The sequence below is a fragment of the Mesoplodon bidens genome (genome assembly GCF_964165515.1).
Source record: "Mesoplodon bidens genome assembly, chromosome: 20".
NCBI classification, from domain to species: Eukaryota; Metazoa; Chordata; class Mammalia; order Artiodactyla; family Ziphiidae; genus Mesoplodon; species Mesoplodon bidens.
Window position 1 is genome coordinate 9,406,759 of NC_138181.1, and position 21,710 is coordinate 9,428,468.

The 21,710-nt window shown below is 51.4% G+C and overlaps 1 protein-coding gene across 3 annotated transcripts in view; it reads left to right on the top strand.

Annotated features, from left to right (window-relative positions):
- ANK1 (ankyrin 1) overlaps positions 1-21,710 on the top strand; it is a gene marked incomplete at both ends in the record, with an annotated part of 98,259 nt that overhangs the window by 66,263 nt on the left and 10,286 nt on the right. For 2 of the 3 annotated variants that reach the window (XM_081221090.1, XM_081221091.1), the window contains 4 exons: positions 734-865; positions 2,141-2,287; positions 15,728-16,286; positions 19,235-19,493. In XM_081221090.1, coding sequence (XP_081077216.1) covers positions 734-865; positions 2,141-2,287; positions 15,728-16,286; positions 19,235-19,493 — 1,097 coding nt within the window. The remainder of the gene's footprint in view (positions 1-733; positions 866-2,140; positions 2,288-15,727; positions 16,287-19,234; positions 19,494-21,710) is intronic. The other variant, XM_081221092.1, reaches the window with a different exon arrangement.

A 21,710-nucleotide genomic window follows, 5' to 3' on the forward strand; every position in this document is an offset into this window, starting at 1 on the left:
TGTGTGGTGTGTATGTGTGTGTGGCTTGTGTGTTTGTGGGTGTACGTATGTGATGCATGTGGTGTGTATGTGGTGTGTGTGAGTGTGTGTGTGTGTGGTGTGTGTGTGTGGAGGGGGTACATGCCTATGCTGATTCTCACCATCACTTTCCCCTCCGGTCTTCCTCATCCTTGAAATGAGACTCCAATGCTGTTCTCTCATCTAAAGCACCTGCGAGAAATAACAAGAAAAATCACGGGAGGGGAAGAGCTAGCCTTCTGTGTTACTGCCTTGCATTTAGATGGGAAACTGTGTTTTCATTTTAAATGTGAATAACGCCTTTCCGGGAAGAAACAGAAACACAATAATGCATTTCCATTACAACTGCTTCTCCCGGGAAAGGCAGTGGCACGCAGTGCAGCACCGACAGCACCGAGGGAGTCAGTGGGTCCGTCCCTCTCCCGCTGTGGCCCCAGCCTGTCCTGTGGCCTTGGATAAGTGGCTCAGTCTCATTCATTCAATACCTATTTACTCTCCTGGGCACATGCCTCCTCCGGGCTCGTTCCCTGGGGATACAACAGTGTAAGTGTCAGCATTTCACTAGGTGTTCCTTGGGAAGAAGGAATACCGAATCCAGAGGGAGACTGTTCATTATCTCCTGGTCCCTGCCGGGCGCCCCACTCCACGCGCGGGCTCGGGGGCCGGGGCTGGGCTCTGGCTGGGCTCACACCCGGTCTTGGTTCTTTGTGTGCAGAGCTGGCCCGCGAGCTGCAGTTCGGCGTGGATGACATCAACAGGATCCGCGTGGAGAACCCCAACTCCTTGCTGGAGCAGAGTGTGGCCTTGTTGAACCTATGGGTCATCCGTGAAGGCCAGGATGCAAAGAGTCAGTACCGATGGGCAGGGGAGCCTTCTCTCCCCAAAGCCTGTGCCAGGACCTCTTCTCACCAAGTAGCTCTCCCTCCAAATTCCCGGGGTGGTGGTGGCCTTTGGAACCGATCTCTTCTGCACACTCTGTCTCACACATACATACACACACACACACTCACGCACACATGCACCTCTCAGGATCCCTGGTCTTCTGGGCAAGCCTGCCGGGAGGGGATTTCGGAGAATCTTGGCCGTGATCTCTTCCCATCGTCAGAATGAGTTCACAAGCGCACCAGGACCCCTAGAAGACGGCATCTGTGTGGGGTGTGTGCCTTCCGGTTGAATTTCTCAAACAGATGAGGATTGTCCCCTCGGGACAGAGCCCAGTGAGGAGTCCCCCCTGTGATGGAGTTCTTCTTCCAGGATTTTCTCCAACGGGGGAGGGAAGATTTGCCTCACTCTTTTCAGCCGTTCCTCCACCCCATTCCCGAATACAAAGCAGTAAGAGGAAATTGAGTGTTTGCCACGTTTGTGTGGCAAATCAACTGGCAAGGACCAAGGATTTCCAGAAGACAGAATCCAATCATCCTCACTCATCTTCTTGTAGTATTCCTCTTAGGTGACAAAAAAACACTTCCCATGCCTTGAAATTCGCCACTGTTAGGGTCTGGAAAAGATCCGTTAAAGGCTAACAAAACACAGGTCTACCTCACTTTACGGCGCTTCGCAGATACTGTGGTTTTTTTCCCCAAATTCAGCAGGTCTGTTCCAACAGCATTTGCTCACTTCGTGTCTGTCACATTTGGGTAATTCTCTCAGTATTTCAAAATTTCTCATTATGATTGCATTTGTTACGCTGATGTGTTATCAGTGATCCTTATGTGACTATTCACTGAAGGCTCAGAGGACAGCGCTTTTTAGCCATAAAATATTTTAAAGGTAAGGTGGATGCCTTGTCTTTCTAGACAGAATGCTACTGCACACTTAACAGACTAGAGTGTAGTGTAAACATAACTTTTATATGCACTGGGAAAACAACAACATTCGTGTTCTCGCTTTACCGCGATTTTGGCTTTATTGCGTGGGCTAGACGGGAACCGCAGTGTCCCCAGATCTGCCGTCTTCTCCGAAGAGGTAGTTTGCTTTGACTTTGACAAAAGCGGGGGCCTGCAATCCCCCTCCTCGCACGCAGTCTCCCCCCACCCCACCAGAGTTCAGAGCCGGGCGTCCCGCGCGCCCTGCGATGGGTAGCGGTCCCCCCAGCGCCCTCCTTCCTCCCCTCTGCCCGCAGTGGAGAACCTGTACGCGGCCCTGCGGCACATCGACCGCGGCGAGATCGTGAACATGCTGGAGGGCTCGGGCAGGCAGGGCCGCAACCTGAAGCCCGACCGCCGGCCCGCGGACCGGGACTACTCGGCGTCCCCCTCCCAGATGAATGGTGAGTGTCTCCTGGACGAAGGGGCCGAGCCGCCGCCTCCTGACCCTCCCTGGAACCTTCTCTCCCGGTGACCGGAGGTCAGTCTCTCTCTGGACGGGCGGTGGTGAACACAGAGGTGGGTGGGGGGCGCCCGGGGCCCGGGCAGGACGGGAGGAGCCGAGGCCCCGTTCAGCGGCCCCGCGTGCCGCACGCCCCCCACCCAGCTCTGCGCATGCGCGGACCCATTGGCGACCCAGTCGGCGGGGAAACGCAAGGGCGCTAAGTTCTGGCGCAGGTGCCGTGGGGACCAGCCAGGGGGCGTCCTGAAGCCCTACTGCGGCCCCTTCTCTGAGACTAAGCGGGATCTTTTCTTCAGCCCGGTCTCTGCTTTTCTCTCCCTTTTTTCTCGCCCCATCTCTTTCCACCCCTGACTCGTTTTGATGTGGTTCTGCATGCCAAGAAGCCCCCATGTGACCGGGCCCCGGGGGGCCCTGCCCTTTGCCCCCAGCACCCACCCCTGCGGCCTTTGAGGACACCTTCCTTTTAGCAGGGGAAGCGGCCGAGTGAGGAGCAGGGCCGGGACCCCCACTGCCCCTCCATCTCTGTCGCTGACCAGGGCCGCAGAAGCAGGGCCTCCCCTGCGGCGGGAGCCCGGAGGCTGGCTTCTATCCCTTGTCTCCTCCTGACTCCACTGCTGAGTCATCAGCCTCTTCTCTAAAATCAGCAAGTTGGGATTAGAGACCTGAGGCTCCTCACAGGCCTTGAAAAGCAATATGGTTCTGTGAACCGGCTCCCATGAGGCCGGCACGTGCCCCATCCCGCAGCTGCGTCGCTGTCCTCCCCCACCTCCTACCTAGGTCACCAGGCTTCCCGGCCACGCGCACGTGCGCGCGCCGTGTGGGCCCCCGTGGCAGGGGCTTGTGAGTGGAGGGTGGGGACAGGCCCTGCTCAGGGGGATCCCGCGCCCCTGACACAGGTGACTCTCCCCCATCCTGTGTCTCCTGAAACATGCCGTCCAGGGCCCCTGGGCACAGGGCTCATCTGTTGACCGCGTCCTGTGGCCTTTCTCTTCTGCCTCTGACCTCACCTGTCCTGCAGGTCCGCTCTCTCCCCCACTGCCTGTCTCCACGGTCTCACCTGGGCCAGGTGTTCAGGGGCCCTCAGCCTCCACTGATGCATGTCACCAAGGGCCCCCGGCCTGACGCTGGGGCGTCCTTGCTGCCTGCTGGGGCCTGTGTGCCCTCGGGGCTGTTCCCATGGAGGAGGCTTGCCCCTCAGACCCAGCGTTGAGGGCTCCCAGGCTGGCCCTCTCCCCGCTCTTGGGGGACCAGCTGGACACAGCAGGGACTGCTAAGTGACCAACTCCCTTTCACGAGGACCGAGGGAAGGGGGCTGAGTGCTGCAAACTGGGGGAAATCAAGTGACAGAACACTTCTCCCTTTTTTATGTGATAACCGGTGACTTGGTTGGGTTTCTTAACATCCCCAGAGCTGTTTCAGTCAAGTCAACTCAAGTTTTGGGGGTTTTGTGCCCCAATTCTATGGACACCAGGCCCATAAAATTACATGAGTATAAACAAGGCAGTTACAACAATTAAAAATCTGTCAAGAGGCTAGATTCCATGTCAAGTGTTCTTATCACAATAAAAAAAAAACTGTTTAAAAGGGCAGTTACGGACCCAGGTATTTATGAATGTCTCTGCTGGCCTCAGGATTCCAGTTGGGCCTGGGGACTCTCATCTAACGCCTGAGCAGAGTTCGAGCCCCTGTGGGCCTGGGTCCTGTGCTCCGTGACTGTGGAAAGGCTGTGCAGTGGTCAGCTCATTTGGCAAATATTTTCTGAACACCTGCCACATGCCAGGGGCTGTTCTAAGCAGGTCAGATAAGTCAGTTCTCAAACGGACAAAAAGAAAGAAAGAAAGAAAGAAAAGTCCCAAACTCTGCCTTCAAGGAGCTTACCTTTTGTGTAGAGAGGCAAACAAAAATATAATACGTAAGTGAATCGTATAATGCGCTAGCAAGTAGACGGTGGGAAAAAACAGACTCAAGCAAGGGGGATCAGAGTGCTGGGCTTGGGGGATTAAATAGTGGGGTGGGAGTGGGTAGCATCTGAACAAAGGCTGGAGGGAGAGGAGGGAGTGGGTGTGCAAACTCAGGAGAGAGCACCCAGACAAGCATCCCGGGCCACTGTGGGTGTGCCCGGAGCATCCACAGAGCAGTGAGGGGCCAGAGGGGAGGAAGAGAGGGCAAGGGCAGCAGGAGGGCGGCTCCTCCAGGCCATCCTGACGACACTGGTTTTACTGGGAGAGTGAGGGAGAGCCGCTGTAGGTTTGGACCAGAGGGGTCACAAGATCTAACAAGTTGACAAGGGATCCTCCCCTGCTTTGGTTGCAGACGTCACACTCTGAATGCTTCTGTGCTTCCTGGCTGCTCTGTCGCCTGTCAGCCCTTCTGAACCCCCTCGTCCAGCAGGTGTCCCGGCAAACGCAGGCCGTGTGCCCTGTGTGCACGCTCCCCCAGGCCGGAGCAGACACTCAGAAACAGACGCCCGCTTGGTCCATCCTGCCTTTCTGGGCACCAGAGCTGGCTTCTGTGTATTTTTCCTGCCTTCTTTGCAGTCCCAGGAAGACCATCCCACATGTGGGTGCCCTTCTGGCCCGGAGAGGAGCAGGAGGGATCAGAGGTGGAAGGACGGGGGGACAGCAGCCTCCTGCGCTTCCTCTGGCTTTCTGTCCTGGGCCGGCCCAGGCCTCTGCGCCGATGGCCACGGCGGTACCTTGCCTCCTCTGTGCTTTACCTCGTTCTCTGCTCATCTCAGCCTCCCTGTGGGCACTCGGGGCAGTGATTCGTTGCTCTGTGGTGTCAGGAAGATAGGAACCTGAGGTCTCTTGTCCTTCCTGGCTCTTCTTGCTGTGTTTGCCTGGACTGGCCAGAGCAGAAGGGGCTTTAAGTCAAAAAGCCAGTTTGCTTCTCTTGCACAGGAAGGAACTACCCCAGGCCCTTGGAACAAACATGAAAAAAAAATTGCCCGTGGAGCAAAAAAAAAGCATGTTCCTAAAAATAAAACAGATTTCTCATGTAAAAGGAAAAAATGGACATCTCACATCCTGTTTGGTCAACTCCACTGGGTTTGATGAGTTGGACACAATGTCTACTTGGAAACACAATATGTCTCATTTCTACGGACTCAGTGAACACAGCTAGTGAAGTGCGGCTCCTGCCTGAGTTAGGGTTGTCTGTCCACCCTTGTCTGGTTTGCTGCTGACATCAAACTAGTGGGGGCAGCGTTAGGCCTAGGTTAACGGAGACCCAGTGTGACAGCCCAGATGAGGGGAGGCTGGGGGGCCACTGCTGGACGGGTCTGCTCCAAAGCTGTGTGTGTGGTTGCCTGTTACCTGGTGTCCCCAGAAGGCAACCCCAGAGGGGACAGCTCTAGACTGAGGGATGGGCTGGTGACCCAGGTATAGGCAGGGCCACGTGAGACTGCCAGAGAGACAGGCACTTCTGGAGCTCAACCCAGGGGACTCAGCAAACCTTCCCCAGACCGTGTGAGATGGTCCTCGCTGAGCATGGCTCCTGTCAGCAGTAATCCCCGCTCCACTGAGTATGGACACCTACAGCCCCAGATCCACGCTTGCGGGGGTGAGAGTGGGGTCAGCGGGGTCTTCTGGAGACTGAGAGGGAGCAGGGGGCATAGCCCTTAAACACTGCGACCAGGGGAGGGCCTCCAGGACAAAACACAAGGCAGAAAGAAGTCCTGGGGGAGGGTTGCACAAGTTCTCTTCATGGACACATTTTTGCTTGGGTGAAATTCCATTCACATGAACCCCAGGAAGTTTCAACGTGGAAAAGTCACCAAGAATGAGCCTCGGGTGTTCTGTGACCAGCAGAGTTACCCTCTCCCAGCCTTTATGAAGTCTTACTGAGATTCCCAGGGGTGAACATGTTTATCCGGCCGTATCTGAGGGGCTGTCTGAGACGCATTCCACTTCTGGCCAAGATGAGGCAACAGGGACTGAATATACGCTCCTGCTTGAAACAAGCAAAAAATGGACAAATTATATGAAACAACGGTTTTCGAGACATTGGACATCAGGCAGCAAAGGACAGTGACCTATGAGACATGGAAAATAAATGAGGTGAACCCTACAGTTGCCTAGATCACTGCCTCGAAAGAGTTTCTAAGTCATGGCAGAAGGAGGAGAAATCCAAGAAGACTCCCTGGTTAAGGAGAAGTCGCTGGGAGTCCCAGGAGACCAGGGCAGCTAGAGGTCCCTAGAGAGACAGCTGCACAGAGAGAGCTCTGCAGACCTCCAGAAGGTCCCCCGCAAGTGTTGGTTGAATATTAATCATCTACTCCCGAGAGTCAGACTGATCGTTCCCAGACACTGCACAGGGGACACAGAATGGTCCTGTCTCAGAAATGGAGAGCGATTAGCCCTCGGTTGATCAATGCTCCTCCCTAATAAACCTTGAAAGCAAAACTCAGAAGGATCAAACTGTTTCCAAGGAACTCGACTACATAACGGAACAAAGTTCAAGAATTGTTACAGGGATACAGAAATACCCGGCACCCAACTAGATAAAAGTCACCACATCCAATTAAAGATAACCAGACATACATACAAAGAGGCAGGGAAACACAACCCATAATAAGGAGAAAAATCAATCAACTGAAACGGATGCAGATATTAGAATTAGCAGACAAGAATGGTAAAACAGTTAATAACTATTTCAGATGTTTAAAAAGTGTAGTAGAGACTTGGAAGTTGTTTTTTTTTTTTTTTTTTGACTGTGTTGGGTCTTTGTTGCTGTGCGTGGGCTCTCTCTAGTTGCAGCGAGCGGGGGCTACTGTTTGTTGCGGTGCGCAGGCTTCTCATTGTGGTGGCTTCTCTTGTTGTGGAGTACGGGGTCTAGGCTCGCGGGCTTCAGTAGTTGTGACACGTGGGCTCAGTAGTTGTGGCTCACAGGCTCTAGAGCGCAAGCTATGTAGTTGTGGCACATGGGCTTAGTTGCTCCGTGGCATGTGGGATCCTCCCAGACCAGGGCTCAAACCCATGTCCCCTGCATTGGCAGGCGGATTCTTAACCACTGTGCCACCAGGGAAGCCCTGGAAGATATTTTTTAAAGGCCCAAACCAATCACCTAGAGATGAAGCTATAAGGTATAGGATGAATGAAGTACACTGAATGGGATTAGACATTACAGAAGAAGGGAACTTGGCAACATAGCAACAGAAACTCCAAAATGAAACACAGGAAGAAAAAAAAAAGTATCAGTGAGCTGTGGAGAAATCAAGTGACCTAATATTTGTGAAATTAGAGTTTCCAGCAGAGAAGGGGCTGAAAATGTACTTGAAGAATTAATGGCCCAGAATTTTACAATTTGACAAAAACTGTAAATACACAGATCCAAGAAGTTCAGTTAACTGCATGAAACATGGAAGCTACTATGCCAAGGCACATTTTAAACAAATTGGTCAGAACCGGTGACAGAGAAAGGTTTAAAAGTAGCCAGAGGCAAAAAGCAAGACCTGTTATATACAAGGGGATAAAGATAAGGATTACATAAGATTTCTCATAGGAACAATGGAAGTAAGACAGTGGAACAATACCTTTAAAGTAGAACACATCTTGAAAGAAACACATCTCTAAAGTAACCTAGACTTCTATACCCAGCAAAAATAACTTCCAAAAACGAAGGCAAATAAAGACTTTTCCATACACACAGAACCTGAAAATTCATCACCAGGAGGTGCCTGCTACAAGAAAAGTTTAAAACTAAAATCCTTCAGGCCAAAGAAAAACAATACCATACAGAAATACAGATCTACGTGAAGGAATGAACTGCCAAAAATGTTAACTATAAGAATAAATACATAATTTTCTTGTTATTTAAATCTCTTTAAAAGATAACTTTTAAACAAAAATAACAATATAATGTTGGGTTTATAGCATGTATAAAAGTAAAATATATTACAACAATGGTACAAAAGTCAAAAAATTTGAGAGAGAAATATGGAAGTATATTATTGTAAGGTTCTTATACTATATGCCAAGCGTTATATAACATCACTTAAAAGTAGACTGTGATAGTTTAAGGATGTATACTAAAAGCCCTAAAGCAACTACTAAAATAATCAAAGAATTATAGCTAATAAGCAATCAAAATAGATAAAATGGAAAATTTCAATTAATCCAAAAGAGGAAAAAGAAAACAGATGGGATGAAAGTAGAAATTAGCAAATGACAGGTTTAAACCTAATCATATTAATGATCTCATTAAATGTAAATGACCTAAGTAACCCACATTAAAAGGCAGAGATAGGGACTTCCCTGGTGACACAGTGGTTAAGAATCCTCCTGCCATTGCAGGGGACACGGGTTCAATCTGTGGTCCGGGAAGATCCCACATGCCACGGAGTAACTAAGCCTGTGAACCACAACTACTGAGCCCACGTGCCACAACTACTGAAGCCCGTGCACCTAGAGCCCACGCTCCGCAGCAAGAGAAGCCACCGCGATGAGAAGCCCGTGCAAAGCAACGAAGAGTAGCCCCCGCATACCGCAACTAGAGAAAGCCTGAGCACAGCAGTGAAGACCCAAATGCAGCCAAAATTAACTAATTAATTAATTAAAGACAAAAAGGCAGAGATAGTCAGACTGGATATAAAGGTCAATTTCAAATATATACTGCCTATAAGTAATGCCTTTCGAATATAAAAACGTAAATTCCTTAAAAGTAAAAAGATGAGTAAATATAAACCGTGTTAACACTAATCAAAAGAAAACTGAAGTGGCTATATTAATATCAGACAAGTAGATTTCAGAACAAATAATATTACCAGGGATAAAGAAAAAAATTCATAATAATAAGTAGTTCATCAAGAGGGCATCACAATCCTTAACTGTTTAGGCACCAGTAATATAGCTATAAATACATGAAGCAAAAACAGAAAAGCACAATGAGAAACAGACAAAACCACAGTCACAGTGGGAGATTTCAGTACCCCATCTTGATAGTTGATAGAGCACGTAGAAAACTGAGTAGCCCTATAGAAGACTTGACAACACGACCCAACTGACATCAGGCATTGGAATGGGTAGAACATTCCACCCAGTAACAACAGAACACACATTCGTTTCCACTGCTCCTAGAACAAACCAATATAGACCATGTTATAGACTCTACAGTACGTCTCAATAAATATAAAAGAATGCAAGTCATTCAGAGTATGTTCTCTGACCACAGTGAAATTAAATTACAAGTCAGTAACTGAAAGCTACATGGGAAATCTCAAACATATGGAAACTACATCATACACTTCCAGATAACCCATGGGTCAAAGAAGAGAGCAAAAGGGAAATTAGAAAGTATTTTGAATCAAGATATCAAAATGTATGGTATGCCAGTAAAGCAGTATTAGGGAGAAATTTATAGCACTAAATGTCCACATTAAAAAAGAGAAAAGTTCTCAAGTCAGTGACCTCAGCTTTATAATGTCTTAAGATATTGGAAAAAGAAGAGCAAATTAAACCCAAAGTAAGCAGAAGGGAGATAATAAAGATCAGAGTGGAAATCAATGAAGTTGAAAACAGAAAACACTAGGGAAAATCAATAAAACCAAAAGCTGGTTCTTTGAAATGATCAATAAATCGTTAAGCATCCAGCCAGACTGAGAGAGGCAACATCACTAAAGACTGAAGAAAACTGTAATTCCAAAAGATACATGCACCCCAATGTTCATTGCAGCACTATTCACAATAGCCAAGACATGGAAGCAACCTAAGTGTGCATCAACAGATGAATGGATAAGGAAGATGTGGTACATATATACAATGGAATATTAGTCAGCCATAAAAAAATGAAATAATGCCATTGCAGCAACATGGATGGACCTAGAGATTATCATACTAAGTGAAGTAAGTCAGAAAGAGAAAGACAGGGGGCTTCCTTGGTGGCACATTGCTTAAGAATCCACCTGCCAATGCAGGGGACACGGGTTCAAGCCCAGGTCCGGGAAGATTCCACATGCTGTGGAGCAACGAAGCCCATGCACCACAACTACTGAGCCTGTGCTCTAGAGCCCGCGAGCCACAACTACTGAGCCCGCGCCACAACTGCTGAAACCCACGTGCCTAGAGCCCATGCTCTGCAACAAGAGAAGCCACTGCAATGAGAAGCCCACGCACGGCGATGGAGAGTAGCCCCCACTCACCACAACTAGAGAAAGCCCGCGCACAGCAATGAAGACCCAATGCAGCCAATAAATAAATAAATTTATTTATTTATTTATTTTAAAAAAGAAAGAGAAAGACAAATACCATATGATATGACTTATATGCGGAATCTAAAATATGACACAAATGAACATATCTATGAAACAGAAACAGATTCACAGACATAGAGAACAGACTTGTGGTTGCCAAGGGGGAGGGAGGATGGGGGAAGGGTGGATGGGAGGCTGGGATTAGTAGATGCAAACTATTACGTACAGAATGGATAAACAACAAGGTCCTAGTGTATAGCACAGGGAACTATATTCAATATCCTGTGATAAACCATGATAGAAAAAAACTATGAAAAAGAATGCATGTTTATGTATAACTGAATCGCTTTGCTGTACAGTAGAAATTAACACAACATTGTAAATCAACTATACTTCAATAAAATAAATTTTTTAAAAAACCAATATTCCCACCAAGAAAACTCCAAGCCCAGAGGACTTAAGTGGTGAATGCTACCAGACATTTAAGGAAGAAATAACTCATTAAGAAAACTGTAAAGGACATAATACTTCCCAACTCATTCTATGAGGCCAGCGTTACATTTTTGGTCAAAAAAAAAGCCATTACAGGAAAACTACAGACCAACATCCTTCATGAATACTCATGCAAAAAAATCTAAACTAAATTTTAGCAAATCAAATCCAACACTATATAAAAGGATAGTGCATCATGACCAAGTGAGGTTTATCCAAGGAATGCAAAATGGTTGAATATTCTAAAATAAATCAGTATCTGGTTCTGCATGTAAGGAGCTTGGATGTCACCACTCCATGCTAACAACAAATAAAAAGCTACACGGTTTGAAAAATCAGTAACTCTTCTAGGGTCTGTAAAAGAAGTGAGGACTTAGGTCAAATCGCTGTCCCCGAAATTGGAGAGTCTGATAGCAGAGCCCTAAAAGGCACCTACAAAAAACCTGAAGCTAGCATTACACTTAATGTTGAAAGACTGAGTGCTTTCCCTCTAAGTGCAGTAACAAGCCAATGATGTCTGCTCCCCCGGCTTCTGTTCCAGCTTGTCCTAAAGGTGCTGCCCGTACAATAAGGCAAGTAAGAGAAATAAAAGGCAGCCAGATTGGAGAGGAAGAAGTAAACTGTCTTTGTTCACAGACAACATGATATATATAAAAATCCAATGGAATCTAACAAATGAGTTTGGTAAGGTTGCAGGATACAGTTTCAGTATATTAAGAAATCAATTGAATTCTATATACTAGGAATGAACAAGTGGAAATTGAAATTGAAAAAAGAATACCCTTTACGATAGCACTGAAAAAAATTGAAACACTTGGAGCTGAATCTGATAAAATATGTGAAAGACACACATTGAAAACTACAAAATGTTGCCCAGAGGAATTTAAAAAGACCTAAATAAATGTAGAGATACACCCGTGTTCATGGGTCAGAAGACTCGATACTTTGTCAGTTCTCCCTGAAACAATCTATATATCTGATGCAACCCCAGTCAAAATCCCAGTAGGCTTTTCTGTGGAAAGTGACAAAGTGGTTCTAAAATTCATATGGAAAAGACCTAGAACATCCAAAACAGCTTTGAAAAAGAACAAAGTTGGAGGACTTACACTGACTTCAAAATTTATTACAAAGCTACAGTGATCAATATGGAGTGGTATTGCCATAAAGACAGATAAGTCAGTGGAACACAATAGAATCCAGAAATAATAAAACCACACATATAGGAACAACTGATCTTCAGCAAAGGTGCAAAGGCAATTCAGTGAATAATCTTTACAATATGTGTGCTGGAACACTTGAATATTCATATGCAGAAATGAACTGGGATTCACACCTTACATCACATACAAAAATTACCTCAAAATGGATCATAGATTAAATGTAAAACCTGTGACTATAAAAATTCTTGGTTAAACATAAGAGAAAACCTTAGAGATCTTGGATAAGGCAAATATTTCTTAGGTGCAACACCAAAAGTACAATCCATAAAGGAACAAATGGATAAGTTGGACTTCATCAAAGTTTAAAACTTCTGCACTTTAAAATGCACTGTTTAAAAAAAATGAAGAAAAAAAAACCCCAAGCTACTGATTGGGAGAAAGTATTGGCAAATAATCATCTGATATAGGACTTGTATCCACAATACATAAAGAACTCTCAAAACTCAATAATAAGAAAACAACCCAAGTTTTAGAGTGAGCAAAAGATTTGAACTTAACCCAGAAGATAGACAAATAGCAAATAAGCACACAAAAAGATGCTCAGCATCATTAATCATCAGAGAAATACAAATTAAAACTATAAGTAGATATGCTACGCATCTATAAGAAGAGCTAGAATAAAAAACAAAAAAAAACCCCCAACATACCAAGTGTTGAGGAGGATGTGGAGGAACTGGGAGCCCATGCGCTGCTCGTGGGGATGTAAATGGGACAATCACTTTGGGAAAAACTTTGGTTGTTTCTTAAAAAGTTAAACATATACCTACAGTGTGATCTAGACATTCAGCAATAACAATGGATGAATTATCAATACATGCAACAACATGGATGAAATTAGGCTGAGTGAAAAAAAAACAGACAAAAAGGATTCCACACTGTATAGTTCCATTTATATAAAATTCTGGCAAATGCAACAACTGTATAGTGACAGAAAGCAGCTTAGTGGTTACCTGGGAGTGGGGTGGCAGAGTGAAGGATTACAAAGAATCCTGAGGAAACCTTTCAGGGATGATGAATGGCCCTTCTCTTCACTGTGGTGATGGTTTCCTGGGTGTTTCCCTGTATCAGAAATGATCAGATTATCTACTTTAAATTTGTGGCTTTAATGTATGCCAACTATACCTCCATGAAGCTATCTTTAAAATATATTAATGGCAAAATCTAGTGAAAGGACCACTCTCACTGTGTTCCTTAAGCAAGCTGCTAAATCTCTAGTTTCCTCATCTATAAAGTAGGAATAATGTTGTTGTGACCATTAAAAATAACATGTTGGATATATTTCATATGAAAGAGAGCTCAATTAGTAATGGTAATAATAGAATAATGCTTTCAAGAAGAAAAAAAATTATGTGATTCTTAAATGTTCTGTTCGCAGATATCTGGAGAGATTTCTGTAGAGGGTTGGAAGGCCATTGCCCTGGTTTCCCAGTTAGGTCATAGTTTCACGTGCAGTGACTTGGTGTTACTGTCGTGGGAAGATCTGACCCACCCATTTCCCCCACCACCCTCCTCTCTTTGTCCCTCCTAGTCTGGCCAGAGCTGGAGGGGTCCCTTGGTCCCTGTCACTGCACAGCCCTACCCCCAGCCAACCCCCCCGCCATGGTCTGTTTCTCGTTCTCCTAATTTTGGAATCTGGAACCACGTAGACTTGTAGAGATCAGTCAGGAGAAAAACCCTCCGGAAAGATTACAAGGGAGAATGAATGTCAAGCACGTGGCCTGGCTGCCGGCACCTTGAACACCTGTAATCGTTGGCAATTTCGGTTTCACTGCATATGGGCTAGGTCATCGGTTCTGGCTCCCGTGTCCCCCTCACATCTGAAAGCTCTGCACTGGGACAGCATAGACAGGTTCCCTGTCCTTGGAGTTGACAGTCATGCGAACCAGGACAGGCTCAAGGATGGGGGAGTCCAAGGTGGGCTGGAGTCGTTGGGAACACGTCGTGAAAGAAAGAGGACAAAGAGGACCTGTCGTGTGTGTGTGTGTCTGTGTGTGCGTGTGTGTCTGTGTGTTTATAATCCCCAACCCTGTAGCATGTATGGTACCTGGCATGGAAGCAGACCTCAGTTCATATTTTCTGGTTGAAGAAGTGAGTGAAGGAGGACAGCTGAGTTCTATCAGAAGCAGAGAAGCTGGAGGACAGGAGCTGAGGCCCAGCTGGGAGTGACGAGGGCCCCTCTGGCCAGGAGAGAGGTTAAGCCAGATGCAGGGGTGGGGAGCAGTGAGGGCTGAATGGCAGGATGAAGGTTGCGGACACTGGGTTTGGGGCCTCTCGGGACGTGGCAGGAAGGTCCCTGGAGACCCTGCAGGGGCAGCCCCACCCATGCCCAGGGTTCCCTTCAGCTCTGCTGGATCTTCAGGGGTTGTGGGCACACACCTGCTTCCGGGTCCCCAGACAGGCTGGGCCCATTGGAGAATCCTGCCTTCTAGGCCCCCCTCAGACTGGCACCTGCTCCAAAGGGGAGGCAGAGGCCCTCTTCCGCTGCTGCAGGGACCGTCCCCCCGAAGCTGGAGGAGAGCAGAGGCCCCACCCAAGGGACCCCCGTCCAGAACACGCACACTGATCCCACACTTAAACCTGCTTTCTCCCTCAGCATCCTGGTCCGCACACCAGACCCAACCAGGAGACTGTCAGGGACTCGTGTCCGAGCCCGTCCCCAGGGAACAGGCTTGGGAACAGGCTTTGCTGACCACAGGGCTGCGCGGTAGGGGCCTGGGCCCGCTGGCTCCCTTCCCCCGGGTCACAGCTGACCTGGTGGGACCGGCAGGCAGAGTTCTGAGGAAACAGCATTGTGCCTGGGACCTCGTGCGCCCTCTGACCTGGCCTCCTCCTGTGAGCCCTGAGGACCCTCCCTTGTGCCACTTTGGCTCATTCACGGTTCCTGGAACCCATACACCGCTTGCGGATAAGTGACTTCATCCCACACCTAGCGGTTTCCCGTTTGACCACCGCACCGAGGTCTGTGGATGCTCAGTGTGCTCGCCAGCCCCCCCCCCCAGGGCTCGGTCACCGACCCTGGCTCTGGGGCTGCCCCCGCCCTTGGAGGTGCTTTCCTAACAGAGCCCCCAAGGGCTGTGCCCAAGGGACACTGGTGCAAAGAGAGAGCAGCCCTGCCTTCCGCGCGGCCGCTAAGCAGTGGGGCTTTCACGTGATTGCGGACGGCTCGAGCTCCAGCCTCTGGATCAAGACGTCTTGATCCCCGCTCTGGACCGGAAGAGAAAGCATTCCAACCTCTTCTCTTTGCGTCCAGCAGAGGAGCCCCCTCCCCGCCCTCACCCCTGGCTGCTCCCTCTTCCGCAGCCCCCAGAGCCTTGTTCTCTTGCCCGGGTGCCTGGGCAGAAGCCACAAGGCTTGGGAAGGTCCGCACCGCCGGAATGCGCATGCGCGTCAGTGGCCGTGCCTGAGCGCGCGTGACCGGCACGTGAGCGCGTGTGATGGAAGGTCACAGCTGGAGCATGTCGCCCTCTGTCTGCCCATCCAGGTTACTCCTCGCTGCAGGACGAGCTGCTGTCCCCCGCCTCCCTGCACTACGCGCTCCCCTCTCCGCTGCGCGCAGACCAGTACTGGAACGAGGTGGCCGTCCTAGACGCCATCCCCTTGGCGGGCACGGAGCATGACGCCATGCTGGAGATGTCTGACATGCAGGTGTGGTCCGCGGGCGTCACGCCCTCGTTGGTCACTGCTGAGGACTCCTCTCTGGAGTGCAGCAAGGCCGAGGACTCGGACGCCACCGGCCACGAGTGGAAGCTGGAGGGGGCGCTCTCCGAGGGACCCCAGGGCCCCATGCTGGGCCCTCTGGACCTCGTGGAGGACGACACAGTGGATTCAGATGCCACAAATGGCCTTATCGATTTGCTTGACCAGGAGGAAGGTCAGAGGTCAGAAGAGAAGCTGCCAGGTCATGAGAGGCAGGAGGACTCGACAGGTGCAGGGCAGGGCTCAGGGAATGAAGTGTCTCTTGTTTCAGGCCAGCAGAGGGTACAAGCCCACATCACAGAATCCCACACCGTGAGTCGGGTGATGGACTCCAGCCAGGACAGGTAAGGGCTGGGCCGCCGTGCGGGATGCCTTTCACCGTCCTGGGCTTCTGGCAGGGGATTACTGTGCCTGGCAGCGAGTACAGAGGGAACTTGGGCGCCACTGTCCCCTGTGTTCTAAACACACTGGAGCAAATAAATACAGTAAGGCGCCAGCTCGCCTCTGAAGCCGCCCAGCCCGCGCTCAGGCCTCTGTCTTGTGAGAGTGGAGCTTGTCTGCAAAGGCCAGTCCCTCCCCAAGAACCACGCCCCGCGCCCCCCTCGCCAACCCCATCTTTCGGCCAGCAGGAGAGAGGCTGAGGGTGTTGGGAGCGGGGAGAGTGTCCTTGGGAGAGAGATTGTAAGGCTGGGAGAAGCCACGTCCCTGAAGTACAGCTGAGCTGGGTGCTCCGGGCCCCCGTCGCTGTTGTGTGTTGATTGCCGAAATCAAACCGTATTTGGAAACCTAGAAGCACCAGGGCCCAGGGGAGCTATGTGTGCAGTCACACAGCCTGCGTGTGACAAAGCTGATAAGGCTGCCCTTTCCGCTTACGCCCTTTTGAAGGAGTGAGGCCAGCGGGCTTATCAGGGGCAGCACAGAGCTTCAGCTGTTGAAGATGCTTATTCTCCTGGGTAGCTCTTTACCCCCCTTCCTGCGATGAGAAGGCCTGTGATGACAGGTCCAGCAGCAGGATGCCCTTTGGCAGTGCAGGCAGATGGCCTGATGCCCCTCTGAGACACAGTGGCCCCAGGCCACGTGCATGCAGTGGACATCCGCCACACTCCAGCGCTGGGCTGAGTGCAGAGGGGGGCTTGGAGCGAGAGAGACAGACAGTGACAGGTATGGCCTTGGCCTCCGGGGCTGGCACAGGAAGGGAGTGACAAAGGCCTTTTCCTCCGTGTTGCTTTGCTGCCTGAATTTCCCTAAAGCAAGGATAGTTCCTGTGCTCCCAGAAGGCTGTGGCCACCCAGGGAGCTCAGATCCAGCCAGGCCGTGGGAAATCTATTCTCATTTCCTCTTCCCACCCGCATCCTCCTCCAAGAAGCCCGGGCAGACGGCCCTTCCCCAGGCTCCACTCAGTATGGCCCGCATTCCCCAGCAGGAGGGAAAACAGAGTCGCTTAGGAGACAAGACAGCAAGGATTCATTTAGTGTCCCAAAGTTATCCTTCGATGCATCGGGAAAATTGGGCACACTGGGCTGTGAGGATTCAAAGTGAAATCCGACCTTCCAACCACTGGCGACGGCCGTTCACTCAACAAGCACTGACTGGATGCTCCTGTGTGCCGCCCACTGCACCACTGACAGCAGGGTCCCTAGACGGGGACCAGAGGCCTGGGGGCTGGGCCTCGGAACGTTACAGGATCCTCTGTGACCCGGGTCAGCCCTCCCATGGGGACAGATGAATTTCATTCACTCACTCAACAGTGTGTATTGAATGCCTACTGTGTGCCAGGCCCCTGTATGAAGAGCCTCGGAGCCTGGGTGTGGCATTGAGCAAAGCAGATAGTCTCTACCTGCAAGACGTTGATGTTCTAGTGGGGAGACTGACCATAAAAACAGATAAAGTAAATGGAATTAAAGGAGAGATGCTGAGTAACACTAAGTGCTAAACAGAAGAATAAAGCAGGGAAGGGGGTGGTTGAAATCATGGACGGGGCGGGCAGGGACACCTGAGAGTGACCCGCGGGAAAGACCTAAAGGAATTCAGGTGATGAATGATGTGAACACCTGAGCGGAGCCAGCAGAAGGCCCAGCCAGGGCAGAGGCCTCGGAGCAGCGTGCGCCCCGCACATTCGAGGGGCAGCGAGAAGGTGCCTGTGCCTAGAGCAGGGTGGTCACGGGAGATGAGGTCAGGGAAGTGATGGGGCCGGACATGTCAGGCCTTGGGGTCCTGGAAAGACTGGCATTTCCTGGGTGGGATGGAGAACCATTGGAGGGTTTTGAGCAGAGGAACGAGGTGATCTGGCCACGGCCGGCCACAGCCAAGGGCAGAGGCAGGAAGATGAGCTGGAAGCAAGAGTCGATGGTGACGTGGACCAAGATGGTGGCAGTTTGGTGGCCAGGAGTGGTCGTGTTCAGGGTGTGTTTTTGAAAGTTGAACCAAAAGGGTTTCCTGGCAAATAAGATATAGAGTGTGAGAGAAAGAGGGACGTCCAAGACGACACGGGTGTCCTTGACCTGACACCTAGAGGCACGAGGTTGCCATCTGCTGCAGTGGGAGGATGGCTGGAACAGGTCCAGGGAGAAGACCCTAAGTGTGAACTTGGCCGGGCTGCCCATGCGATGCCCGTCAGAAACCCCAAGGACAGACGTCGAGGGGGCAGTTGGACACGCACACCTGCAGTTCAAGGAAGAGATGCTGGGGACCCACATCTGGGGTTAAGGCCATGGGTTGAATGAGCTTGCAGAGGACGTGGGTGTAGACAGAGAAGAACCGAGTCTGGGGCCTTCCAGGGTCAGAAGCCAGGGAAATTAGGAGGATCCTGCAAAGGATGCCGAGAAGGAACGGCCAGAGAGGGAGGGAAAAACAGGCAAATGTGTCCCGGAGGCCGTGGAAGAGCCTGCTTCAAGGGGGAGGGATGATCATTTTGCCAGCTGAGCCCAGGTGTGAGGACCGTGCGGTGGGAGTGACCTGAGGGGCTGGAGGCTGGTGGGTGGGATGACGGGTGTGGGGACCCCAATGACTGGACTGTGAGCCACGTGCCTCGGGAGCCCAGAGCGTGGAGCCGTCCATTCACAGGGCGGGGCCCAGCGCCACCGGTGTCCATGGCCCTCTCCACCGGGACAGCAAGGCTGGCTCACGCGGGCCTCTCTGGTCAGGGCAGTCGCTGTGTGATAGCGCATGCTCTCCCGACCTCCAGTGGGCGGTACAGGATCCGTCCTGGATGGGCCAGGGCTCTGGAGAGGGAGGGTCTCTGAGAGTGGAGACTGGGGGTGACTGGTGTCCTCGGTCTCTTCCTGGGCCCCAGACTGCAGGACTGGGATGCAGAAGGCTCCATCGTCTCCTATCTGCAAGAGGCCACACGAGGCTCCTGGGGGGAGGAGGCCCTGCAAGGCCCACACTCCTTCCAGAGAACCATGAGCAGGTCTTGGGAGCACGAAGAGGTCCTGGGCTCTGCACCGGAGCGCACACACACGGAGCAGCCCGAGGCCGACAGGGACCGGAGACCACAGGGCCCCAGTGAGTGGATGCAGGAGGCTGTCAGCACCTTCTCCCACCACGTAAAGGTGAGAGCCCATGGGGAGCCGCCACTGATGCTCCAGCCAGAGGGCCAGGCCTGGGGCAGCTGCTCACTTGCTCAGGCCCCTAGCCGGGCGTGTTTTCCGGCTTTAAAAATTGTGGCAGTGGCTTCTCTTTTTCTCTTTCCACATGTCTGCCTCCTTGATCCCTGAGAGGGAGGGGAGGGGCTCACCTTGATGGAGCTCCAGAGACTTCCAGGCACCTCCCCTCCACTGCCCTCCAGATCCCAAGGTCACAGGGTCAGAGGTCGGCTTTGCAGGGCCGGCGCCAAAGCCGTAGTTTTGTTTGCTTGCTTTTTCCGTCGTGGTTTAGGAAGAAGGGCTTATTAGCCCAGAGACCTGGAGGCCAGGCTAACTCGGGTCCCACCGTGTCTGTAGGGACGAGGACCAGCCACTCTCCCACCCCGGGTTCCCTCGTGTGAACGAGGTAGAGAAAGGATTGTCGCCAGGGTTCACTGGGGACTCCTTGCCCGTGTGGGTGGGCTCCCCGGGTGGAACAGGCTGGGACCGAGGGCGCGATCCCAGCACAGGCTCCAGCTGCCTGCACCCTCCGCCCTCCAGGCCTCCCTTCAGTCCTCCCTACTTATTTATTTTATTTATTTGCTTTTATCTTCACTCCCTATTCCCATAGATGTCATTTTAATGTGGTTTTGGAAACAGTTTTATTATGAAAGATTGCAAATAGGTACCAAACCAGACAGAAGAGTCTGTCACCTTTGCGCGCACCCAGCGCCCAGGCGCTGCCACTGCCTGCTGGCGGCCCCCTGGTTTCATCGCCCCTCCCACCCCCGAGGGGTCCCCCCACGTTATCTTGACATAATCCCAGACATCTTACGAACGTGTCTTTTTAATTCGTGCGTTTTTATAAAGTTCGCGGCGCTGCTCTGTGCACGTGTGGTTTTAACACGTACGTGACAGTGTGCTCCGCGCCTCCCTGGTTTCTTCTCTTCGGTCAGCATCGGTTCCTCATCCTCCCTCCCCTCCGCTGCCCTCTCCTCCCCTCCCCTCGCTCCTGTCCGAGCCCGAGCCTCGAAGGCACCTCTGAGGACCCCAGGACCAGGCGGGCTCCGCGATGACCTGGGCTGCTGGCTGCCAAGCGTTGCCAGCAATTAAACAGGGTGGTATTTAGAAGGCGTCCCTGCCGAGTCCGCACCACCGACGGCTGGGCGGCTGCACCCACTTTTTAACCCCAGGCCACCCCGTGCGTTCTTGGCCGAGGGGCTGTTCCGCGGGACCCTCTGCTGCCCCTCCCGGTAGTGAGCGCTTGTCCCAGAGCACAGATGGCCCCCCTCCGGGTCTGTGCCCGCCCTCCCGCCCGGAGTCCTGGGGAAGGAGCGTCTCTGTGGTTGGCTTTGGTGAGGGGAGGCCTGGAGAGGAAGCAGGACCACCCCAGGGGAGCGCGAGAGAAACCCTCTAGGTCATTGGGCCTAACTGCCTCATTTACAAATGGGGAAACTGAGGCCCAGGAGGCCGACGTCAGGCCCAGGAGAGTCTGGGACCTCCTGATTCCCAGTCCCAGTGAGCCGGCACCTCCCTGTGTAGGGCAGATGGGAGGGTAGGTGAGCTGTTTCCTAATCATCTGCCGGGGCTCCAGGGGATGATAATGAGCCCTGTTTAAGGTGACAGTTTGCAAAGCACCTATTTGCTAGTATTTCCAGTGAGTCTCAAAAAACACGGGGTCGGGGAGTGGGGTATAACTGGGGGCCTGAACCTGCAGGGCAGCCAGTCCCTCTCTGCGGCCCTGGTGGGCAGCATCTGACCTTGAACTCCTAGGCTGGGCTCAGACCCAGGGCTCTCGTGCCCCCTTGCACGTGTGGCTTCTGTGTCCCAGGTGCTCTCTTGTGGAGGTGAGGCAGGATTGTGCCGGGGTCGGAGCTGGAAATCTGACCCTCGTTTCCTTACTCTTTCACGTAGCAAGTTATCAACCTCTCTGTGCCTCCGTTTCCTTTGTGTGAGATGGGAAAATCAGAGCCGCGATGGGGGGTGCTGCAGGCGTAACCGAGTTAGTGTGTGAAACGCACGCAGACCCCCTCCTGGGCAGCGGGCTGCGTGGGGTGTTTGCTGTCACCACTCCTAGCGGTGGGCTCACAAACCGTGCGACCCCCCGGCACTCTCAGAACGGGAGGAGAGCTCCTGAACTCGCCCCTGTTTGACCGCGGGGGAAACCGAGGCCCAAAGAAGGCGCCCCGCTTCCCTGAGCCCCAC